This window comes from Uloborus diversus, chromosome 2 (genome assembly GCF_026930045.1).
Source record: "Uloborus diversus isolate 005 chromosome 2, Udiv.v.3.1, whole genome shotgun sequence".
NCBI lineage: Eukaryota > Metazoa > Arthropoda > Arachnida > Araneae > Uloboridae > Uloborus > Uloborus diversus.
Genome location: NC_072732.1, coordinates 201,597,255 through 201,621,129, shown reverse-complemented (window position 1 = coordinate 201,621,129; position 23,875 = coordinate 201,597,255). Strand labels below are relative to the sequence as shown.

General features: G+C 31.9%; 1 protein-coding gene across 1 annotated transcript in view; it reads right to left on the bottom strand.

The window, feature by feature from the left end:
- Positions 1-1,292: 1,292 nt before the first annotated feature.
- LOC129216242 (calmodulin-binding transcription activator 1-like) overlaps positions 1,293-23,875 on the bottom strand; it is a 181,578-nt gene continuing 158,995 nt past the window's right edge. Inside the window, exons 18-22 of the mRNA XM_054850441.1 lie at positions 22,366-22,511; positions 16,770-17,023; positions 10,156-10,230; positions 8,080-8,205; positions 1,293-3,084 (exon numbers count right to left, since the gene is read on the bottom strand). Of these exons, the coding sequence (XP_054706416.1) occupies positions 3,051-3,084; positions 8,080-8,205; positions 10,156-10,230; positions 16,770-17,023; positions 22,366-22,511 (635 nt within the window). The 3' untranslated portion in view covers positions 1,293-3,050. The remainder of the gene's footprint in view (positions 3,085-8,079; positions 8,206-10,155; positions 10,231-16,769; positions 17,024-22,365; positions 22,512-23,875) is intronic.

Genomic DNA, 23,875 nt, shown 5'->3' with positions numbered 1-23,875 from the left:
GACGTACTAAGAAATGGTGCATGGAGATATTTTCAAATTGAAAGTAATAATTTATAGGAACAGCATCAGTATTAAATATGTCAAATAATCAATGTACATTAAAAAATTTCATATGTTACAAAAAATATCCATGAGTTAATTTCACAATAGTAAGCTATTACTTTATATTCTTTTTCTAATGCTTATTTTGTTTGCTTCTGAAACTGAAGTTATAACCAAGATTCATGAAGACTACTTGTATTTACATCTTATCCATTTACAGCTTACACTATACCCAAGAAAAAGAAAAGAAAAGTTATATTCTTCACCTAAATTAATTTGTTTTTGAAAGGAAAATGTTTTTGAAGATTTAAATATTTTTTTACCATATTTAAATTTTGATCTATTGAAATTTATTTTCACTATTAAGTAATGAGAAGCATTGAAAGATTTCTAATAGGAGTGAAAGAGAAATGAAAGCGAACTTTGTTTGAAATTAGTAGCCTATAAGATGCCTTCAATGAGTTAAAAGAACAGAAATTGACAAATTTCAAATTAAATCCACATAAGGTCAGAATCGGGGAGAAACTAAATTGGTTAGAATAAATTTATCTATGGATAAAACATTCGAACAGAGATTTACATTATTCATCTCTGTGATCCTCTTATCCTCACAAGATCTTTTTTATTATTCAGTTGGTTCATTCAACGAACACAAAGCATTAAAAAATATGTCCTCAATGCACCATTTCTTATGCATAACGAACACTGCATATAAAAACTTTTTACTGTTTTTTTTTCCATCAACCATTTTTAACTAATATTGATGAAGTACAATGCCTTTAATTTATATATATTAATTGTTTACGTTAAAGTAAATAAATAATTTTTCATTAGACTAGAAACAAAGAATAGCATTAATTGTTTAGTAAAACAATTTCTATGAGTTGAAAATATAAAGTACAAATGCAATTTTTGATTTTAAGAAAGAGAAATTCATAACAAAAGATAAAACTAACAAATTTAGACATTTTCTGAGAAATAGTCATTGAACAATCTTTTTTAAAACTAAACACATTTTCTTTGTAACAGGCATGGCCTCATTATTAAGGTAGAGTTCAAGGCCAGTCTTAAAAAATGTACTGTAAAAAGCAATATACAGAAAAAAATGGCAATGAATAATGACTGAAACTAATTTTTACAACAAATTGATAAAAGCGAACAATTGGGTTAATTGTGGTGTAATGACAAATCTGAATGAATAATATTTTTTTATCATTCTAAACAAATATTTTCGATTTTTTTTTCCTTTCTTCTTTTTTTTGACAATAGAATTTTAGCCATTTTTAATCTTTTGGACAGACTTTAACTTTTGCCATAAAAACTCATGGTTTCTAGACCATGGCCATCTGCAATATAATACAAGGCCTAAAAGAGAAACTGGCTGGTTTCTATAGGAGAGTAAACAATAACATATTTCTATGGGGTAAAGGATTTACATCTACGGAAGCAAAGACCTAATAAAAATAGAGATAGAGCTTTAAATATGACTCAGCACATTGTTTGGAAAAACAGGACAAACATAAACAAAATTTTAATCCTGGAATAATACAAATGAAGGAGTGATTAATAACAAATTATTGCTGGGTGTGTTTACACCAAGTTGAATCAGGTTTGCAGCTCACTCAAGTTTTCAACAATGATCTTTGTTGTAAGTGTCTGCAGCTAACTTATGAGCTGTAGTAAACTAAATCTAAATATTTGGCATTAAATATAACTCAGCCAGAAAGATTTTTTTAAATTAATGTTCGAAATAGGATTTTTTTCAAAAACTACACCATCAATCCTTATGTTAAATTTGAGACGGCCATGTTACTAGATGGACAAAATGTAGCAAATGTTACGAATTTTTATTAAACTAGATTAATTTCACATCACAGATCATTTGGCAAAGCAAGAAACATTTCCAATATTAAAAAATAATACGCATTTCATAAAACAGAACAATGATTAAGAGGGAGCTTGAGGTTTTGCCTTCTATGTTAAAAATGCAAACGATCACAAATGTAGAACTCTCAAGTCACCACTTAATCAAATTTAATCTTTGCTCAGACTTAACTTCTATATCATCCTAGGAAAATACAAACTGTCAACAATCAACAACTATTTACAGGATTTTAAGTTAAAACGTTGCTCATCAATAAATCGAAACACTACATGACGTAAATGGATAAACTCAACATGAAGTGGTCAAATAAAAAAAAAAGACAGTTACATCCAAGTACAAAATGCTCAATTTCATTAAATATTAAGTGTAAACTGACCGAAAGTCCAAAGAAAGCTTAGCATTGTGATTTAGCCACACATACAATAACACTGTATACGTAAAGTACTAAGAAATTATGAGATTCAACAATAACAATATGTTTACTAACACAGGTGTTTATATTTATACAAGGATACAAATTATGGGAAATATATTCTTAATACACACATATCACAGCCACAAAGAAAAACTCTAGATATATTTATGAATATATATATATATATATGTTTATATATATATATCGGCAATGTTTGATATTTTGACATGAATGAATGCTTTAAAGTTAATGAAGTACCCTTATAACGCTTACACATTACAGTAAGTAGGAAAGGCATTTTAAAGCAACAAAACTCCAATTGCGAAACACGGGCTGATTATTTACGGAGTGAAAAGCTATCCCAAACAAGCACCGGTAATTTCCATAATTGGCATAATAAGTACCAATTTCCATTCAAAAATATCACACTTGGAGGAAAATTGCATGGGCATATAACATAATCTAAAAATTTCCCGCTGCGCTTTTTTTATGAACAAAAAACGAGTGAACAGAAAGTACGGATGATGATTTCACGTTTCCTCTTCATAAAAATTTCCACCCCACTGCATTTCTGCGAGTGGTTGCTCACTGCAGGATGACTAGTGGCAGTGTAGGAGTTAATTCAGACATGCTGGAGGTAAATTTTTACATACTCTTCTTCAAGCAAGTAGCATGCTTCAAGTGAAACCAATTTCTGAACGCTTTTTTTCAAGTGTTATCTTTATCTTCGTTCTTCAGACCTCTAGAAATAACAGAAATTTATGAAAAATTGAAATTGCAAAATTTGATGTATTACGATTGTAATGGAACATGAATTAAAACCTGATTCAGGTCAAAACATGGGTTTTAACACTAGAACCAGGAACGAGGTCAATTTGGACCAAAACAATGTTATGAGTAATCACCTCCTGAAAAATTCCTTTAATGACTTTTAATTATTTAAGGTGACCAACATTTCGCCAGATTTAAGAACTTTTAACATGCATAATTTTCGGATTATTAGCACTTATACCAGTGGCGTCACTACGGGGGAGCGTTCCCCCTCTTGGGTGTCACCCATCTGGGGGTTGACACACAAAGTAGAATTGCAAGTTTTTGAAAAATGTGAAGCTAAAATACATTTTTAATACTGCTAATTTGAAAATTTTCCAGGGGTGAGGGATACGTCAGACCTCCCTATTTCCCACCCCACATCTTGGCATTAATACTATACTTAGAATTAGATTCATATTGTTACTATTTAGACCTAGTAGTGGCCTCTTTTACCAAAAACTTAAAATCCATTATCGTTCCCTGTGTTTGAGATACGTTTGAAATAATTATGTGACCATCAATTTCATACATTCCCCATACTTTTTTTACCTCTTGACGCACACATGCGTCTAGGACAAGTTACATAAAAAGTAATCAAAGTTTTTATTTGTCTTTTGTACATTATCCCACGTAAAATTTTGTTACAACACAAATGCAGCTATTTCTGAAAATTGTAAGAATTTCATGTTTAAATAGAATCTAAAACCTTTTCTTTTTTTTGCATTTGTAAGGTGGCGTGGGGGGGGGGATACACCAAATATTACCCCCTAGGTATCACCCATGCTTGGTATGCCACTGCTTATACTTAAAACTGGGGTGTAGGCCATTTGACCCGTAAGATATTTTAATGCACAAATGACAAAAAGGATGTGTTTTCTCAGAAGCAATTGTGGAATACTTCTTCCTCACTCTTGAATTCCTGAAATAGACTGCACCAGAAAAGAAAATAGTGAACCTTTTAAGTCAGCAGCAGCATGATTGGTTTGAAATGCAAACTACCTTTGAATGCTGTACAAAATAACATTGAAACGTTAAAAGACTTTTTGAAGTTTCTTTTTTTGCATGCATGTATAAAAAGACATTAATACTTCGTAATTTACAGTCTAGGAAGCTCTTGAATATTCAAAACAATCATCTGAAAACGATTCAGAAGGTGATGATGATGAAAGTGTTTTGATTTTGAGTAGGCTCTATTTTCAAAATTGATGATAACTTATCAAGTCAAAACATTAACTATGTTCCAAGGAGAGATACACATCAAGAGGAAAGACATTTGAAAATTAAATCATTTATAACATTCAAAATTGGAAATTATGACGTTGGCAAAGAGAAGGGAGTTTTGATTGCTCAAATATAAACAAAAGATGCAACTTTTAAGAGAAATTGGAGCAGGGTTTAAGCTGGGTTCAAAAATTCTTTAGCATAAAAGCTAAAATTGAGGGGAAAATGTCAGCAAAATGCTAAAATGTTACAAATTCTCATATATTTATGTATGCATAAGTGTGTTTCATCTCCAGTTGAAAATAAAATTCATATTTCATCTGTGACATCTTTGAAGAAATAAGTACAACAGCTATTTTTTTAAAACATAAAATGAAGAAAGAAAACACGATTGGTGTTTAGAACATTGCAGTCTCCTCCTCCTAATAAAGCAGTTATTGGGGGGACATAATGCTAGATAAGACTAATAGTTATTGAACTTAATTATAGTTTAAACATCTTAGCTAAGATTTAAAAAGATTAAGTTGATTATCGCCATACATGCTTCCTCTTTAGGATCATAGATTTCTTCCTTTTTTAAAAAAATTAATTTATTTTTTATCTGAGAAAAAAAGCGAAAATGCATTGCTTTATTTTCGCAATTCAGAAGGTGTTTTCGCATTATGCGAAAAATGCGACCGTAGCGGAAACCCTGAATTGGAGGCCTAACACCACATACTAAATGCAGTATTATCCACAACAGTCCTTCAAGGGCTTGGAGATTTGTTGTGAGTTGTGAATAAAGTGGTATTGAAGCACATAAGAAAATGTATTGAAGATAAAACATAACAACAGATTTAAGGAAAAGTATGGAATAAAACATTATAAAAAAAATCTATGTTTTATATCGGTTTTTATAAGCATGTAAAATGAATTTTGCAAAAGGATTTCAACTGCATAAATTGTAGCCGATGGACTGGCGACCATTTCTTTAACATATTTTGTAGAAGTAGTAACTAACTGATTTTTTTTTTTTTTTCAAACTATGTCTAAGTACATTGAAAACCAGGATATTTATGTCATATATTGTTAGGGACATGTTACTAGACTCACATGTTCCTAACTCACATGTCACTATTTAGACTCAAGCGTATAAAAAAAATCAAATACTGTCAGCCCCTTTAATGGGGTAAGGGATAACCCTGCTTATACGAATAAAACCTCCCGGAACAGAATATTTCCCCATAGACGCAATGTTAAAGATCCCTGTTTAATTGAATTGTTTCCCTGTTTTATCCAATAATAGTGCCAGTTATCATAAATGTTATTGCTAAGAAAACTTCTGAATAAATTAGAAATAAATTAAGTAAGAATATACAAAGATATAAAGTAATATTTTTCAGCGACAACGGGTGAGAAAAACAACATTCATATTCCATCTAAACATTTTCGCTTCTCTATACAATTTCTTTTGTCTTTGCCGTCACATACAAAAAAAAAAAAAAAAAAAAAGAAAGAAAAAAAATGCAGTTGATAACTAAATTAAATAACACTAAGAAATATGCACATTTTTGAAGTTAATATATTCGCAACTCTAACAAACTATAGGCGGCATTGCAGCAACTGTCCAATGTGGAATAAAAAAGGTAAAACAAACAAATGCCACAACTTATAACTTGCTTTGACGCTTAGTGAACGACAGTAATTTTTCATTGTGCTTGTGAGAAGCTTTCTTTTCCATTCCTCTGAAATTACATTACACCACAAACTGTCTGAAGCCTGTAATTTACCCCAAAGAAAACACTTGGAATGAAATGTTTTGCCTTTTTCTTTAATATAATTAATCACCGCAAGGTAGTGTATTCCAGCTCCGGAATTGCGAATTGATAATTATTAAATGTAAAACACGGCAGACGAGGAGGGAAAAAAGGGAGTCAGAAAAGTGTTTCCAAAAGACTTTGAGCAAGCAATTCACTTTTATGGAATTTTTCAAAAATTAATGTACTGCAAAAAGGTGACAGAACAAAGATTTCGTCATTCTAGTTGTTACTTTTTAGAATTTTCATACGTACATGTAACATATATATATATACTAATTATCAAACTATTGTGTTGCTTATTTAGCTTATTTCAAAAACTTTCAACCAATAACATTAACAATTTCCTTTATATAGTTATTGATTTATTATTATTACCTTTTAAGACAACTGTTGTCAGCTTAGATATGTAAAGAAAATTTCCTCGCTTAATCAACACCCCGCTTAATTGAATAATATTTCTTAGAACCGACGATATTCGATTAAGCGGGGCCAACAGTATGATTTTATAATAAATAAGTTGACTCAAACATGTTTTACACAGCAATTAATCAACTTTAATGATGAAAAATATTGATGATAATTATATTTAAAATATATTTCAGTTAACTAAACTAAGAGCTTATGCATTATTGCTTTACAATCTGGGGCAAAAATGACCCGGCATGCGATTCTAGCTTTAAATTTATAACAAGACACATTAGTCTATTAATAGATTGCAGTATTAATAATAAAATATGTTTTTGTTTGGATAGTATCTGAAAGAAAGTATGGAAATTAATACCATGCACATTTACCAAGTAAATCTGCACATACAGTTTTGAAGTTTTAGAAAAATTACCATTTATGTCAAAAAACCTTCAAAAAGTAAAACTCCAACACTTGGACTTAACCGACTACACGACAAAAGTTAGATACTGAATTGTTTGCATTAAATGAAATAGTGAAGTTGAAGGTAAATACAAAGAAATGTAATAAAATTAATATTCAAAGAAACACACATACACAAAAAATCTTTCTTATAAAAATGTTAAAAAAAAGCCATGTAGCAGGTTTGACCGTGGCATTGAATGAACATAAAATAAAGCTGGCTTAGATAATTTTTGTGCCTAAATATGAAGTATAACTAATAACAATTCTAACTGAAATAAGAAAGAAAAGCTAGCTGGCCTGTGTGAAGGATTCAGGCTTGAAATTTATAGTCCTGCTGTTAAAAATACCATGTAAAAACCAACATATGCAAAAAAATTAACACATCAGCAAAAAGCATTCCAAATGCACCAACTTTAAGACCATAGGTGTTATACCAAAATTATTTCTTTAAAAATGCTATAAAGGCAGACTGCCTGAACAGGAACTCAAGCTTTCAACAGCCCCCCCCCCCCCCCCAGGGACGGACTGGCCCGCTTGCCGATGCGCCCTCTCAACTATGTGTCCTCAAGCCTGAAAAACTCTTTTTTATTTATGTATTTTTTATTTTATTTTTTGTTGCAGATTTCCTTATTCCTTAAATTTTTTTAAAAAAATGTATCTTATTTTTTTACCCTCACAGACTTGTGCAACTTCGCTTTTTTTCTTTTCTTTACACTTGTAAACGTGTGTAACATTTTTTTTGTGGGGGGGCACCTTTTTTATTTTATTTTCTGCACTTTGTTTTGCAACTTTTTTTTTGCGCCCTTTGGAGGCCAAGGTCGGTGCAATCTTGTGGGATCCCGCTGCCCCTGCCCCCCCCCCCGCAAAAAACCACTCTGAGAAACAATGTATATGATAAAAATCAATCAACTATTTCAGTGACAGTCTAGGTTTACTTTCAGATACACATTTTGCAAAAAGTTAACAAATGGAAGGCATTCAATACTGAAAACAGTTTAAATTTGAATCAACAGAGACCACGGTTAGGCTCTTACTTGGAATCAGAAGCGAGCCTTTTGTCAGAAGGCAGTTCCTGGTATTTTAGGCGCAGAGGCGGCAGACTCTGTGCTTCCACCAGTTGCTTCTCTCTTTCGGCAGCTAATGCACGTTCTCTCTGTAATCTGGTGGATAATACGAAAAACAAAATATTAGACACAAACACACAACTAGAGCTCCAATGGAAACAAGTTGAAATAATTAATAAAACTTTTGTTTCCCTTATGATGCAAATGGTTACAGCTTTCATCAAAACCAAAAGCTTTTGTAAATGATTCAATTTCTACTTACTAGGGGAGGGGAAAAAAAACTAAAGTGATAGGCTTTATAGAATTTACAATTACTACAGCATCAGATAACTGATAAAAACCAGTTGAGAAACATTCATCTAATCTATATTGAATCAGCTATGAGAATTTAGAATCCTTATGCCCAAGAAAAAAAGAAACACCAATGCATATAAAAAATAAAAATATTTAACCACTGGAAGACAACAGGCACAACATTTTACAGTTTATGGGAGAGGGTAGGGCTTGGAAGAAGTTGATAAAGTAAAAGTGGTAGAATGGCAAAGCCCCTCCTAGAGAGAGCGTCCCCACTCTCCCAAATAAGTTTTCATAATTTAACAAAACAAAAATCATTTAACATTTCTTTAGTTTAATTTAGAAATGATATTAACAAATTAACTACACTGGAGAATAATTTTTTATGACAATTAGTTGTTTGTAATAATGGATTTAATTTTTTTCCCCTTTAGTCAGAAAATTATTTTTCTTGAAGTAACAAACCTTTCGTTCACGGGCTTCAATAAACGGACTTTAAGAGTAAAAAAAAATTATTTATGGATTTCAGCCTGTTCTGAACTGAAATGACAAAAAAGTTCAATATTTTGAACTTTCTAAACATATTTTTCAATTTCACTCCATTCTCATTAATTTCTTGGTCAAATTTTTCAACTGTAAGATATTTCAAAAATTTTACCAAATTGAAAGCATACTATAGCAGTCAAGAACACTAATGAAACTTAGACAGACAAAAGTATGAAATGAAAGGTTTAAATTTCAATTTTCTTTACTTTTCAATATACTAGGAACTTGCTAAAAAAGTTTGTCATGAGCATACCTCAGTGTACCAATTTACGTACCAGTATAACAAATATATATTTCAGTAGTAAAACTACTTTTTTCATTATTCTCATGCCTGATTTACTTAGACTTGGTCAAATAAAAACTTGTATTAGCACACTTTCAAAAAATAATTCATTCATCTTTGAAAATAGTTTTTTTACACATGAAATGGTATTTCCTTTGGAACTAAAAGAATGAATAATTACTTTAAAAAAAAAGAGAGACATTTTATTCATACAGCTACTTAAGTTAAAATAAAAATAATTTTTGTGCCCAATTCCATTTCACACAAGGGAGCCCATATGAAAAATTATAAGGGGGGGGGGGGGTCTCAGACATTTTCCCCATGGATTAGCAGGATATTTTCCCATGAAAACTGATTTCAGTGCAGATTAAAGTTATTACAATTTCATATTTTTGATAACTTATTCATTAACGGCTGGAGAAGAAATGTTTTTACATTTTTGCAAAGAAAAAAGCACTAAGAGCAAGGAAGTTCTAAATTCTAAGGGGAAGGGTTGAGCCCCCTTGACCCCCCCATGGGCGTCCTTGGTTTCACTTTGTCCCAAACAAATCCTTCAGGTTTCTTCTAAAAACAAGAGCAATTACTTTAGGAAAACACATTTTATACTTTTGTTTTTAATAGTTGGGGGGGGGGGGCATTGTATAAATAAACCATTAGTTTACCAATTGAAATTTAACTACTACAAAACTACTACAAACAGAAACATTTTGCTTTGATCAAAGGTTACAAATAACTCACCGCTTTTCCTTGAAAATAATCCCACATGCTGGTTAGCAAGAAAGAGAGAAATTCAAAATTGAAGAAAATTTAAGTCACAAAAGGGAATTAATTATATAAGAGAGGAAAAGGTAAACAGAGGTAATTATACAAAAATATTATTGAAAATAAAAAAACATATAACAAAAAAAGAATTTATGTTTTACTTGTTTTTTGACTGCCTGAGAAACTGCTGTATTTTTCTAGCTGCTTGGTGTTGTCTTCTCTGTGAATACGTTCTCCTATTTTAGAGAAAAAACAATAAGTATGTTAAAATGAATTAAAAATGTGTGGCCAACAGAAGTAGCTTAGCACACATTTCAAAATTGTATCAAGGCGTCCTCAATAAAATTATATTAATTTATATGCATAAATTCAATTTATGAATATGATCAATTTTGATAATTCAAATAATTCTCACATGTTTACAGATTACTATATTAAGATTAACAAATAGCTTAAAACCAGAGCTGGATCTAGGGGGAAGCAAGACAAGGCCCTTACCCCACGCTTCAACTTCACCCTATTTCTGCATTATTTTCCCTTTCAAACTCAATACAAATGCTTGAAGGAAGATGAGCAAGAGCAGCAGTTTCAAGTTTTTTCAAGTAAGGACCTACTCGAAAAAAATCATAGATTCTCATAGCTTAAAACTCAGTACAGTAAAACCTGTTACCGCGACACCAGGATTTCACGACACTCTAGATGTCATGTCAAATAGAGATGAGATGGGCTCTAAAACCGAAAATAGGTTTCTGGCTCGGGCTCAAGCACACATATTCAATCCCCAATCTCCATACAAACTCAGAGCAAATAAACATTTTCCCACTGTGAGAAAATGAAAGGAACAATTAAATCAGTTCAATCAATGCCAAATTTACCCCCCCCCCTCCCTTCACCAAAAAAAAAAAAAAAATTAAAAAAATTAATGCTTATTTATAATGTTTTCTTTGGCGATCACTATTGCAATATGTCATACAGTAATGCATTTGAAGTGGAGCATTTTAAGAAAATTTAGAAACTTCTGTTAATGAAGAACATTTGACGTAACATATTTCATTAACAGACATCATGTCAGACTGTAGAAGGCTTAGTTTTTGATACAAGAAAGTTTCCTTCGGGCTCGGTTACAGATTTTCGGGTTCGGGCCAGCCCGGGCTCTCTAAAATGAGCCCGAACTCATCTCTAATGTCAAAGCCTCTAACTTATCTATATATATATAAATGGATGTTGGTAAATTTGTTCCCTAAGATCTCAGAAACTACTTTGTTCATTTTGGTACTGGGAAGGTTTATAGACCTGTTCGAAAAAAATCCAATTGATAGTTCCTTTTTTATTCCAATTTTAGTCTCAATTTTCGCATAAATGCCCCAATATGGGGGTGGGAAAAAACGTGCACATATTAACATTATGTGTCCATCGAAAACGCTAATTTTTCTGCTGAAGATGGCATCTGTTAGAAAGTTCTAAGTTGTATAAAAAACGAATTATGAGCATTTTAGTTCCATGTTTGAAGGCTTTCCTCAACTCAATACAATATTTAGTGTATCATCTCAACTCCCAATTGATAGCTAGAATTGATGTACTGTTCAATATTTTTGCGTTTCGTGTGACTGTTCGAGGCTTTTCTCAAGTCAAATCTTAAAGTAACGTTTTCTCACAAGATTGGCAAATAATAAATGGATTTGGCTGATCATTTTCCATTCGATTTAAACAGAACTTTAATGTAGTTAATGGTTTTTTTATTACTATTTATGCTGTCACCATAGGTGGATTTACGGGGATGCCAGGGGGTGCGCCGCACCCCCAAAATTTTTGGTTGGGTTTTGAAAGTCAGTTTAGTATATTTCACTCAGAAATGCTGTTGGGGGAAAAAATTCATAGCTTTTATACTAATAAATTTACTTTGAATCCAGTGTATCACCACACGTCGCTAGTGCAAGAAAAACATAACTGTGTTCATATTAAGAATTAAAGTAATTTTATCCATTTGGGAAAAAAAAAACTAATAAATAATTTCATGCAAATAAAGAAATTTCTCAAACAATTTATTGTTCAGTGCTGTGTTATTATATAGAATAATTACATGTTCTGTAATTGGGTATTTATTTGTATATCAATACCAATTCTTCTATTTTAAAACAACAATAACTAATAAAGTCAAAAAAAAAAAAAAAAAAAAAAAAAAAAAAAAAAAAAAAAAAAAAAAAAAAAAAAAAACATGGCTATTGCAAGAAACTTTATCAATAAAATCTACGCCGAAATCAACTGAAAACCAAAATTTTTAAGTTAAATGGGGGGGGGGGGGGTTAAGGGTTGAAGGAGGACTCCCGGACATTTTGCTGCAGTGGTGCATCCAGGGGGGAGGGTGCACAAGACTGGTGACCCTCCCCACAAAATGCTGATATATGATGAGTATATGTTTTTAAAAAAATATTCTTTATTGTTGAAGAGAAGAAAAGATCTCATTTTGGGAAAACGCAGTTATTTTACGAAAAAAAAGAATGTTGGGAAAAAATCTTAATTTCTTTCAAAAAGAAATATTGACATTTAAATTTTTCAACAGCTTCAGATTATTGGCGGTGAATTATGTGCGTCCAATTCGCTCATTCCTCTCTCTTTCATATCTCCCCCCTCCCTTTTTTTCATTTTTTCTATTTCGTTTTCATTTTTTCTATTAGTACTCAAAATTTTTCCTCTCCAAATCCCTTTCTCCAGCCAAAGTTATTACAGAGTACCTCAAATTTCGTTTCTTGGGCTTCACTTTCGCAAAATTTCCAAGGAAGATCTTCTAATCACCTAAATATATCGAAAATCGTTTAAAATTGCGTTTTTGGAGCTTCAGTTTTGAAAAACTGCAGTGTCCCTAACGTTACCAAATACGGTCTTACACTCATGTGTAAGACCGTGAGTTTGGAAAATATTCGAACAAGAGTCTCTGACCACCTTTCTCTAATATCATCAAAGAGTGTTAATATTTTGGTTTTGAAAACTACTATTTCGAAATATTTAAGTGGGAGAATCCTTTGTTTAAATACTATGGAGTATTGCAGAAGAAATTCATTTTTAAGACTTCAATTTCGAAAATTTTCCAGGGGAGAGCTCCAGAACACCCCGTCCGGTAACAGCATCAAAAATTGTCCTCCATAGTATTTTTGGAACTTCAATTATGAAAAGTTAAAGAGGTAACATGGGGGAGGGGAGGGGGTTACATATTTCTATCTGCTTTTCAAAAAATCGATTGGAGACAGTCTATGAGTCTCATTCCTAACTCAAACTATAAATATGGACTATAATCACATTTATAAGACTAAAATTTCTAAAAATAGCCTTGGAGCCACCCGTATCTTTCTCGCCCCTAAAATATCACCAAGAATTGTAAAACTGCGTTTTCAAAACTACTATTTCAATTTTTTTCTGGGGCGTGAATCCCATTCAAAACAAGAGGCTGGATTCACCCATTGTTTCTAATATCGACTTTCGTTTAAGACTTTTTCTGCAGTTTGAAATGTTAAGAATTACCCATCTCCTAATCTTACTAAATATGGTTTACATCGCGTTTTTTAGATTTAAAAGTGTGTCCCGCCCTAAAATTATTTTCTAATTTCGCCACTGCTTTGTTATTCTGGGAATACCCCCCCCCCATCCCTGTTATTGTTGCACCCCCAAATATTTCGGCCTAAATCCGCCTATGGCTGTCACTGTTTTGAAGTCAAAGACTACGCAATAGTGTTTCTCAGCTTTCACCATGTAAACAAAATATCTCCAATCAAAGAATCTTTTTAAAAAAAAATTTCTAATATGTAAAATAATCCAGCATCTAAATTAGGCAAATCCACAAACAGCACAAACACTTCAATTAATTTTTCTTTTTGCACAATTTCAAACAGTCGCCAAATTTTACTACTTATTTTGGGAGCATTTCGGATGAAACTGTTAAGCGCCATTTTATGGTGACCAAAAATATTTCAACATCTGGCGACAATATCTTTGTAAAGAAAATTAGTAACATATCATTTTACAAAGTAAGGGAAGGAAGGGGAGCCTTATCAAAGGTGTCCCAAAAAGATTCCCACAAATTTGGTAAAATTGCACCAAGAGCCCACAGTGATTAAAATTTCCCAAAATAACTAAAACAAGTATAAGGGGATTACGGGCGGCTACATTTTTTAAACACTTCGTACTTCAATGGCCATACAGAGAAGGTTTTTGACTCCATGTTAAAAAAAAGTATTAACAGATAAATCTTTTCAAACATGTGAAGATTAATTTCATATTTTGGAAATTCTTCAAATTTGTATATGCTTAAATATCATGCTTTCGTTTTCTATATCAATACTATTTTGTTCTTTATACTTATTGCTATTTTAGTTTTATGAGTAAGGAAGATGCTCGATTTTTTTAATCATGTCAAAAAGGTGTGTTATGAATTCTTTCACTTAAAACAGAAAACAAATGCAAGTAACGATTGTTTCTCATTATTATTACTGACCCAGGCAACGCCAGGTATTTTTACTAGTTGCATATAAGTTTAGTGGCTTCTGATTTCACGACAGCGTTTCATTGTGAAAATCCAGCTACCACAGTATTTTCGGCTGCTTAGACAGAATCAGCTATAGTTGTTCATTACGAGCTTTCATGGAAGAAAGAGCACATTATTGAACCCCTTAATTAAATTGACAAGAAATATGCAAAGTCTTTCAAGTATAGAAAAAAGTAGACAACGTTTTTCTATGTTCCAAAGGTATGGATTGGCAGTCAGAATCTCTTTTCTCTCAAAAATGTATATCATAGAAAGCACAATTGTTCAAATTGTTATTCAAAAAGCAAGCAAACTCTTTTTTAGAAGTTTTCAAGTCAAATAAAAAAGTCAATGAAATATGTTTTCTTATGATTTTACCTTTCCCTTTGTCTATCAATGATTCAAAATTATGCTTGTGAATCTAATTAGTAACACCAAACTATTGATCAATTTATTAATAAGTAATTTTTATAATAATAGTTTAACTAGGTGTTTTTAAACTATTCTGGTTAAGCTCTGGCTGTGACAACACTTCGTAACTAGTCACAAGGCTGACGTGATAACGAGATTCAACTGTATTCTAGGATTGGTTTCTATCCTTTTTGCTATGCCTTTGGTTGGTTGTATGAATATCATAAAGCCAACATAAAACTACAAACATTAACCATCAGAAAGCTGATGTTTAAGGTTTTATAAGTGCCAAAAGCAATTAAAATTCCAAACGTTATTTAATAGTTAAGTTACTTTGGGGGAAAGTGAATTTATAGCTATTGGATGTTAAAAGTAAGACATTGAAAATATTATAGGCATACTTGCTTTGCTTTTTTGTTCTGAAGTTCGCATGAAAGTTCATCAATTTTCAATAAAACTTACAATTTATAGCACAACCGCAAAACCAAAGACTCCAGAGAAATGTGCCCCAGTTCCCAGCATGGCCCAGTCATAACTTTGACAATTATCCAAAACGAAATTTAATTTTAGCAGATCTGCCAATTTTCTACGTCCCAAATTTTAACTTACATCATATACATTTCACTAATAAGAAACCTACAAATGATAAGAGCCTCTAAGGAATAATTGCTAAATTGTAGAGATAAATCAATTGTAAATTGTATGGCATCAAGTTAAAATTAATCAATTTAAATAAAAATAATTTTGAAATGCATATGAAAGCAAAAAAATATGAAAAAGAGAGAGACTTCTTTGCTTCTCCCAGGAATGGTTGCAAGGCCTTCTCAGTTTATGTGGGAGATGTGAAGTAACAAACGTTTATTTTAAATTTTGAAAACATCACCATTAAAAAAAAATCTTGGCATAATTGATTACATATTTCTGAAGTATACATTGAAGAAAGCATTGATATAAATTTCACATTACAAAAATTTAAAATACAAATGATATCTGCCAAAACTGAAAAATTTGAGAACTTGCAAAGAGTTAATAATTACAAAATCAAATTAAGGTTCCATAACATGATTACAAATAGAATTCAAAACTTAACATAAACTGACTTGATTATATATAAAAATCAAATTAACAAATCATTATCGGTAATTAGTCATAATCATAGTTGAGCTGTCAAAGTCATAAGGCACTCATCAATGGCATCTAAAATCATTAAAGGGGCCATTCCTTAATTATGTAAGGGTTCCAAGAGGGAGGGGGGATTGGAAAAATCTCTACATAGCCTTACTTGGCGGGTTAGACCCATTCTTACATAATATTTTCCAAGTCGATATCTTATATAAGAAATTGTGTGGTCAAGTGCTTTTGCAGGGAACACATTTCATTTGCTTCTGGAAGGTAAAAAGGATGGAAGGTATTAGGATGAGCTGTTTTTTACTTGTTTTTCTAAGAATGAATAGTGTAAAATATAAAAAAAGAATCGCACTGTGCATGGCATGTTTTATTTTTAACTAGTATTGCATCATTTACAAAAAAATGTTTCTTGAAAAAACATTTAGTCTAGATTCCTTTTAGTAAATATTTCTTTGCACAAAAAATGTTTTTAAAAAAATTTAATAATAGCGAATTTAATAACGATTCCAGTGATGTCCAAGATTTGTTATTTTATCATTTTGAAAAACGAAATGGAATCTTACGTAAATTGGGGGGGGGGGAGGGGTTTGAAAAATCTTACTTACCCTTACATGGGAGGAGGAAGGGTCACAAATTGCCAAAATCATCCTTACGTAATTAATGAATGACCCCAAACACGATATGAAAGAGAGACTTCTTTTTTTTAAAAAGGAGTCTTACTTGAGGGTTGAGGATGTTGGAGTGCCTTCCCTACTGGAGTTGAGCCTGCGCTCAGACTCTGCCAGCGTCCAGTAAAGGGACTGCAAGCTTGCAGCAGAGGGTCCCGCAGCAGAGCTTGGTGAGCTACCAAGTGCTGGAGAAATACAGTCAGCGTCACTTTCCTTCCATTTCTTGAAGCGCTTGTGTTCGCAGTAGTTGCGAAATTGGCTCTGGATCAGCTGGGCAGCCTTAGTCATTTGCTTGTAATACATGTACTGGAGAGAATCGGAAAACAATGAATGAGTGAAGCCTTCAGCGATTGTCAAGAAAAAAATTGATTCAGGTAAACACATCAAGCATCTTCACACATATACACAGAGATGCCAACTGCTATGAAATGGTCGTAGTTTCAGGGGTAGAAGTGATTGACTTGTCACATATAGGACATTTTAAACAAAAAATATAGGACAAATATAGGACACATTATATGACTGATTTTGCGATGAAAAAATAAATAATACGTATCATATATTATTTATTTAGTTATTCTTATCAATGATTTTGTTTAAAGAAAAACCACAAACAATATTATAACTTACATCTGAAATGACTTTCCTGTAGTTGAAAGAATAATTTTTGAGAAAAGCAAAGTGTACTTTATAGACTGAATAACTAAACAAAATATGAGCAAAGATAATTTTATTATTTCTTCCTCACTCATGAACCAAGTACTCATTCCACTGTTCTTTGATTTTATATCTAAACCGAACCCTTTAGCATTTGTATTAAGAACAAACAGAACTTGAGAAAAATCCTTCTGACGTTTTTCAGAGTTTTCTTTATGCTTGAATGTCTCAGCATGCTGCCTCCATTGCGAAAATCCACTATTGCTTATGGGCACTGAACAGTTGCAAAAATGGCAAAAAGCGGTAAAATCATGTTTTCCTTTAGTGCACCATGCACCAAAATTTGTACTATTAATGTGCTCCTGGTCCAACCACTCCACACGAAATTTTGTTAAGCGATGCGATTTCGCCATTACAATTCCACTTATTACAACAAACTACGTTTTAACATCATAAGAAACTAACATTCCACGATCCCAAAATTCCACAAAATGAAAAGATTGCAAAAAGAATATTTGAACATTCCGATCAGAAAATGCACTAAACACAAAAATATACCAACGAAAACCATGATAGAAAAACAAAACAAACGGTTGTTGCCTCCCCCCTCCCCCCAAACGCAAAATTCTAAAACCAAGTTCTCGAAACTCCACCCACTATAGTGACGTCACATTGCTGTAGCCAATGAGAGAAGATGCCTGTTGCAGGATTTAGTTTCGTTTTTTAATTTGAAATTCGTTTGGGGACGTATTATAGCTATATTTCAGCAAAAAATCCGATGTCAAAAAGTTTATTTACTGTTCTTTTTAAAAGATATATAGAGTAAAAAACGGGAATATAGGAAATATAGGACATTTTCGAAAAATATAGGAAATATAGGACGGTTTTGATGCTTTTTTTGAAAATATAGGAAATATAGGATATATAGGACTACTTCGACCCCTGTAGTTTCTATGAACTGCAGCTTTAAACTACGACGCTACGAAAACGAGTCCAAAAATTACGATTTTCTTCTTTTTTTTGTAACCTTTAAAAAATTCAGTTATTGTAGATACTGTTAATATTATTAATAATTTAGATAATAACGCTTTTGTGATAACTAATGTTCCAAACTTTTGTTTAAATATAAACAAAATGAATTTATCATACTACTGTTTTATTGGACACACTCTCTCTCTCTAAAAAAAAAAGCACACCAAACATTTTTAGCCTTGCTTGTCAGAACGTTTGTAGACGAACGACAGGACTAAAAACAAAGTTTTTAGAGTTTTAGTTCCCCCCACCATATGCAGGTTTTCTTTAAAAAAAAAAAAGTAAAGCAAACTGTCATGCATAAAATATTTTTAAAAAATCATGCAAAATAAAAATTTGCCAGTTTAAAGGATTCATTCCTTCCACCTTGTCTAGACACATTTTGATGCTAGGTCACTTTTGCTTTTGTTCACATGTGTTACGCTTTCAACTAGTAAAAATAAACAATCTTCCACTTCATGCTATAGGCAAAACAAGTTGTTTAAAAATTATCGCAAAAGTTAGAAATAACCTAATACTATTTTCAGTTTTCAAAAAATCTCAATTACAATCACCCCCCCCCCCTTCCCCGTTAAGTTTATCAGTTTCATTTTGAAAATGGGAGGATGGGGGGTACTTTTTGGATTTTACTAGCGTAACTTATTTATTGCGTCTTGCATTTGTTAATAAACATGTCATCCCCCCTACCCTCCACGCAAAACTCTGCTACGAATTTAGATTTTCAAAAGTTGGTAGCTCTGCATTAGAGATGAGACGGGCTTAGCCCGGGCCCAGCAGCACGAGCCTGGTCTCTAGAACCGAAAATAGGTTTCGGGCTCAAGCGCAGATATTCAATAACCAATCTCCATAAAAATTCAAAGCAAATAAACATTTTCCTACTGTGAGAAAATGGAAGGAACATTTAAATCAGTTCAAACAATGTCAAATTTACCCCCCCCCCCCCCCCAAAAAAAAAAACAAATAAATAAATCAATTAACGCTTATTCATAGTGTTTTTTTTTTATTGCGATTGAAATATGTCATATGGTAATGCATTTGAAGTGGAGCATTTTAAGAATATTTAGAAACTTCTCTCTGTCAATTCAGAACATTTGACGTAACATTTTTCATTAACAGAGAGATCATGTCAGACTGTAAAAGGCTCAGTTTTTGATACAAGAAACTTTCCTTCGGGCTCGGATTTTTGTCTGAGACAATACCACTTGGGCTCGGGCGGACTTGGTTACAAATGCTCGAGCTCGGGCGGGCCCGGGCTCTCAAAAATGAGCCTGAACTCATCTCTTCCAGGGTTCATACACTTTTGGTTAAAAAAAGTTCCCTGACTTTTCCAGGTTGTTTTTTAGAAAATTCCAGGTTACTCGCTTCATTCAAAATTTAAGTTTAAATAGTAATATTTTCAAAATAATTAAAATTGTTTAAAGTAGCGATGCAGAAGAACTGAAACTTCTCCCTTAGATTAAAAAAAAAAAAAAAAACTTGGTTTTTTTTTCGTTTGTTTTCTCTGTCAAAATTTTAGGTTTTTTTTAAACATTTTGTTTAAAATTGTTTTAATTTGTTTACTATTTGTTGAAAACAGAGTACTTTCAACTTATTTTAGCGTTTCTTTGATGTCACGCGTAATATTATAGCGTTTTGCTGTAGTCCTGCAGCAACCTTTTAGCATCCGCTTTTGGTTTACAATACTTTTTATTTTCTTATAAGTAGGTTACACGAAACATATTGAGCAAAATGCAATGCTAAATTTCAGTATAAATATGATTAACTTGTTGCATCAATCGGCATACCATGTAATGCATAGTAACAAAAATCAACATCCGCCAATCATAGGCCAATGCCAATAATCTTTTTTTTTTTTTTTCACATATTAAAGGACGCTTACATTAAAATTTCAAACTTTCTTTTCCAGAAAGTAATAGTTAATTTTCAAAAATTCATAACTTTTTGCACATTTAATGTTATTTTCAATATTACACATTGATACAAACGTTCAATTGTGTTTCTGGAAGTTTAAGTCTACTTCCATTGTGCAAACGATCAAATATGGCGTCAAAGTGAAAAATTTAAAATAATAAGTAGATTTTTGGATTTAGTATAAAAGTAGTAATAAATAATTAATAATCCTTAAAAAACTACAATAAAAGCAAAATAGTCAGTATTTAGCACATAAGAGTCTAAATCAATTAAAACAAAAAAAATTTTATGAAGATTAAATTTTGAATTTTTCCAGAAAATAATTACAAATTATCCGGAAAAAAAGGGCACAATTTGTGTTGTTTTCAATAGTTTGCATTGCAATTAACATCCAATGCCGTTTTTGGGAACTTAGGCACTTGAAAAAGTCTTGTGTACTTCCATATTGGGAATGACCAAATATGGCGGCTATGCCCAAAAATAAGAAATAACTTTTTTTTAATTTGTTGCATGAAGACAATTAAAAAATAATAAATCTTCATGATACTACAATTCATTGAAAAGTTTTTATCACATTTGCGTCCGAGGCAGTGAGGACAAGATTAAGTTTTAAGAACAAAATTTTTCATTTCTCAAGAAAATTATTTCAAATAATAATAGAAAAACAATTTGCAGACCATTTTGGTTGTTTTCATCAGTTTTCAATTAAAGAAAACATCCAATTCTGCTTTGTTTTTAGAAACTTAGGCATTTTTGGATCGTATCTCCATCTTGTGAATGACCAAAGATGGCGACTACGTTTCACACGTAGCTGAAATGATTTTCCGATAAAAAAAAAAAAAAAAAAAAGATTTTCCCCGATCGACTTTCCCATCTACAGGTTGTGCTTCCGAAGCAGTAAATTGTCTTCTCTCCTGTTGAGTTTGTGCATAATTGCTGTTCACCTGATTGTTTTTCCCTTGGGAACTACTGAGAGCCAAAAATGGCGGCTGCTGAAGATTTTTTGTGTCGCCACTTTTTTCATTGCTTTAAAATTGTTACAATTTTTTTTAAATACATTGATAAAAATGAAGATTAGATCTTATAAAACGAAATTCTCTGGGAAAAATTGGGAAAAGAAAAATTTTGGGGACACATTTGGAAAATTCCTTGACATTTTTGACTAAGACATTTTCCCTGATAATTCCAAGTTTTCCCGGAGCGTACGAACCCTGAACCGAACAGAATGTTGTGGCAACCCATCTAAAACTTTAGGCAGTAGAAAGAAATGCGTTCCCCTCACTGACTCCATGCAAGAAAATATTCGCTCTTTTGGCGCATTTTTCGTTGTGAAAAAAAAAACGTTCATTTTTCGATTGCAGTTTTTAAGTGCCAGCGTCGGTTTAGATAAAAATTTACAATTTTTTTCGTGAAATCACAATAAAAACGAAGACTAGATCTCATAGTACTTAATTCCTTGGGAAAAAAATGGAAAAAAAATTTTTGGAGGACAAAATTTGAAAATTCCCTGACTTTTCCCTGACATTTTTGACAGTCATTTTCCCTGACAATTCCCGGTTTTCCCGGAATTCCCGGAGCGTACGAACCCTGTCTTCTCTGCATATACACTATGCAGTGATGAAATCTGAAGTGTTTTCCCGGGGGAGAAGGAGAGAGAGAGCTTTGTCATAGGTTGTGAATGTGTGACATTACTAAAATAAAAATTATTATTAAAAAATTCTTGGCAGGTTTAATTAGATATATTTTTGATGAAGTAAAAAATCATTGTTAAATGAATTGTTCCTAAAAGTTTTTACTGTAAAAGGCTTGTGACAGAAAAGTTACACTTTTTGAAGAATTACCCATAAAGATTACTCTGAAAACTTTATATAGCAGTAGGCCAAGGCACTAAATTAAGCACAAGCCACCACTGGCTACAAGAAATATTCTTAAAAACATATCTTACTCCAAAAGAGGACTTTTTAAGAAACACTACTTAAACAAACTTAAAAATGACAGATTTTTCATTGAATATTCGAAAGATGTACCAAAAGTACTAAATAACATACTTGTTTGTATCGCCTGTAATATGTTTGAATGAGAGTTGCAGCAGCTTTCTCTTTCTCTTGTTCCTCTTGGCGTTTACGTCCCTTGTAAGATCTGTAAGCTTTTTGGATGATTTTGGCAGCTTCATATAATTCTCGCTGTTCTCGGTCTGAAAATTAAATAGGGAGAGAAATTAAATGCAAATGATTACATGAAGAAACTACTCCGAACACATATATGTTAGGAAAAAAGAAAAAATATAAATGTATCTATTTTTAATTATTGCTAAAAATTATAATGTTTAGGGAATAATCCTTAAATTGTTCTCGGTCTGAAAATTAAATACGGAAAGAAATTCAACGTAAATGATTACATTAAGAAACTGCTCCAAGCACATATATGTTACGGAAAAAAATATATAAATGTATCTTTTTTTAACTATTGCTAACAATTATAATGTTTAAGGAATAATCCTTTGTACTAATAAGTTGTGAAAATGGTTTCTTCAAAATAAAGTAATAGTTTTCAAAAGAAAAAAAGGCCTTAGCAGATTACTTCCTATTTTTCCTTTTTAAAAATATATGCTTATTGAAAAAATTACGGTAACGCATTCAGCATATAAAGTCACATAACAGCAGTCACATATATAAAATCATGCACATCATGTGATGTTGTGATACAATAGGGGGACTTTTTAAACATTTGCACATTTTATTTTTCTCGTTCAAAGATTCATTACTTTTATTAAGATTATTAATTTTGTATGCCATTCCTGATGCGGCTCCAAAAATAGATGACTTTGAACCAGGTAAAGAATTAATTTTAAACGATTTATATAAATACCATTTGCTAATTTTGATACAATATTTTGAGAGCTTTTCTTCAGTTTTAAGCCAATAAATGAAATAACACTATTAAAATATTGAGGGATTTAAAAAGCAAAGAAATTCTGAATCAAAGTTAACCTAAATGGATTTTTAATTTTTTCTTTTATCTCTCTTTTAACCAAGAAATCAAAAATTTCATAGGTAGATCATAACATAGTATTAGAGGAAGTTCACCGAGGTCGGACTCCTGACTTACTCGTATTTTGCCAAATAAGTGGCATTTGCGAACGGTAAACATCTGAAACAGTTCACTTGCTTGTCAACAACCTGTGGGATCACCATTTTTCAGTTCAAGTCAATTAATTTTGAATAGCGTTCGAATGTTTGCTTTTGTGTTCTACGAAATTTTTTGAAGTATGACTTTGAAGTATCATCACTTCGCTTTCAAACAGGTAAGAATTATTACACATTTACTAGTATGTAGTAGATGAAAGGAAAGAGCCGCTTATGAGTGTTGAAAACAATTGGTAAAAATTTGTAACTCACAAAACCATGTTATTAAAAACATTTGTTTTTCCTGGGTCAGATTCCTACATGTTCCAAATTGTGACCCTGCACCCCCCCCCTCCCTTTGTGTTTGCTTTATCCAGCAGCATATTTCTAAAAAAATCATATATCATTTTAGTAGCTGAGTAGTATCTTCTAT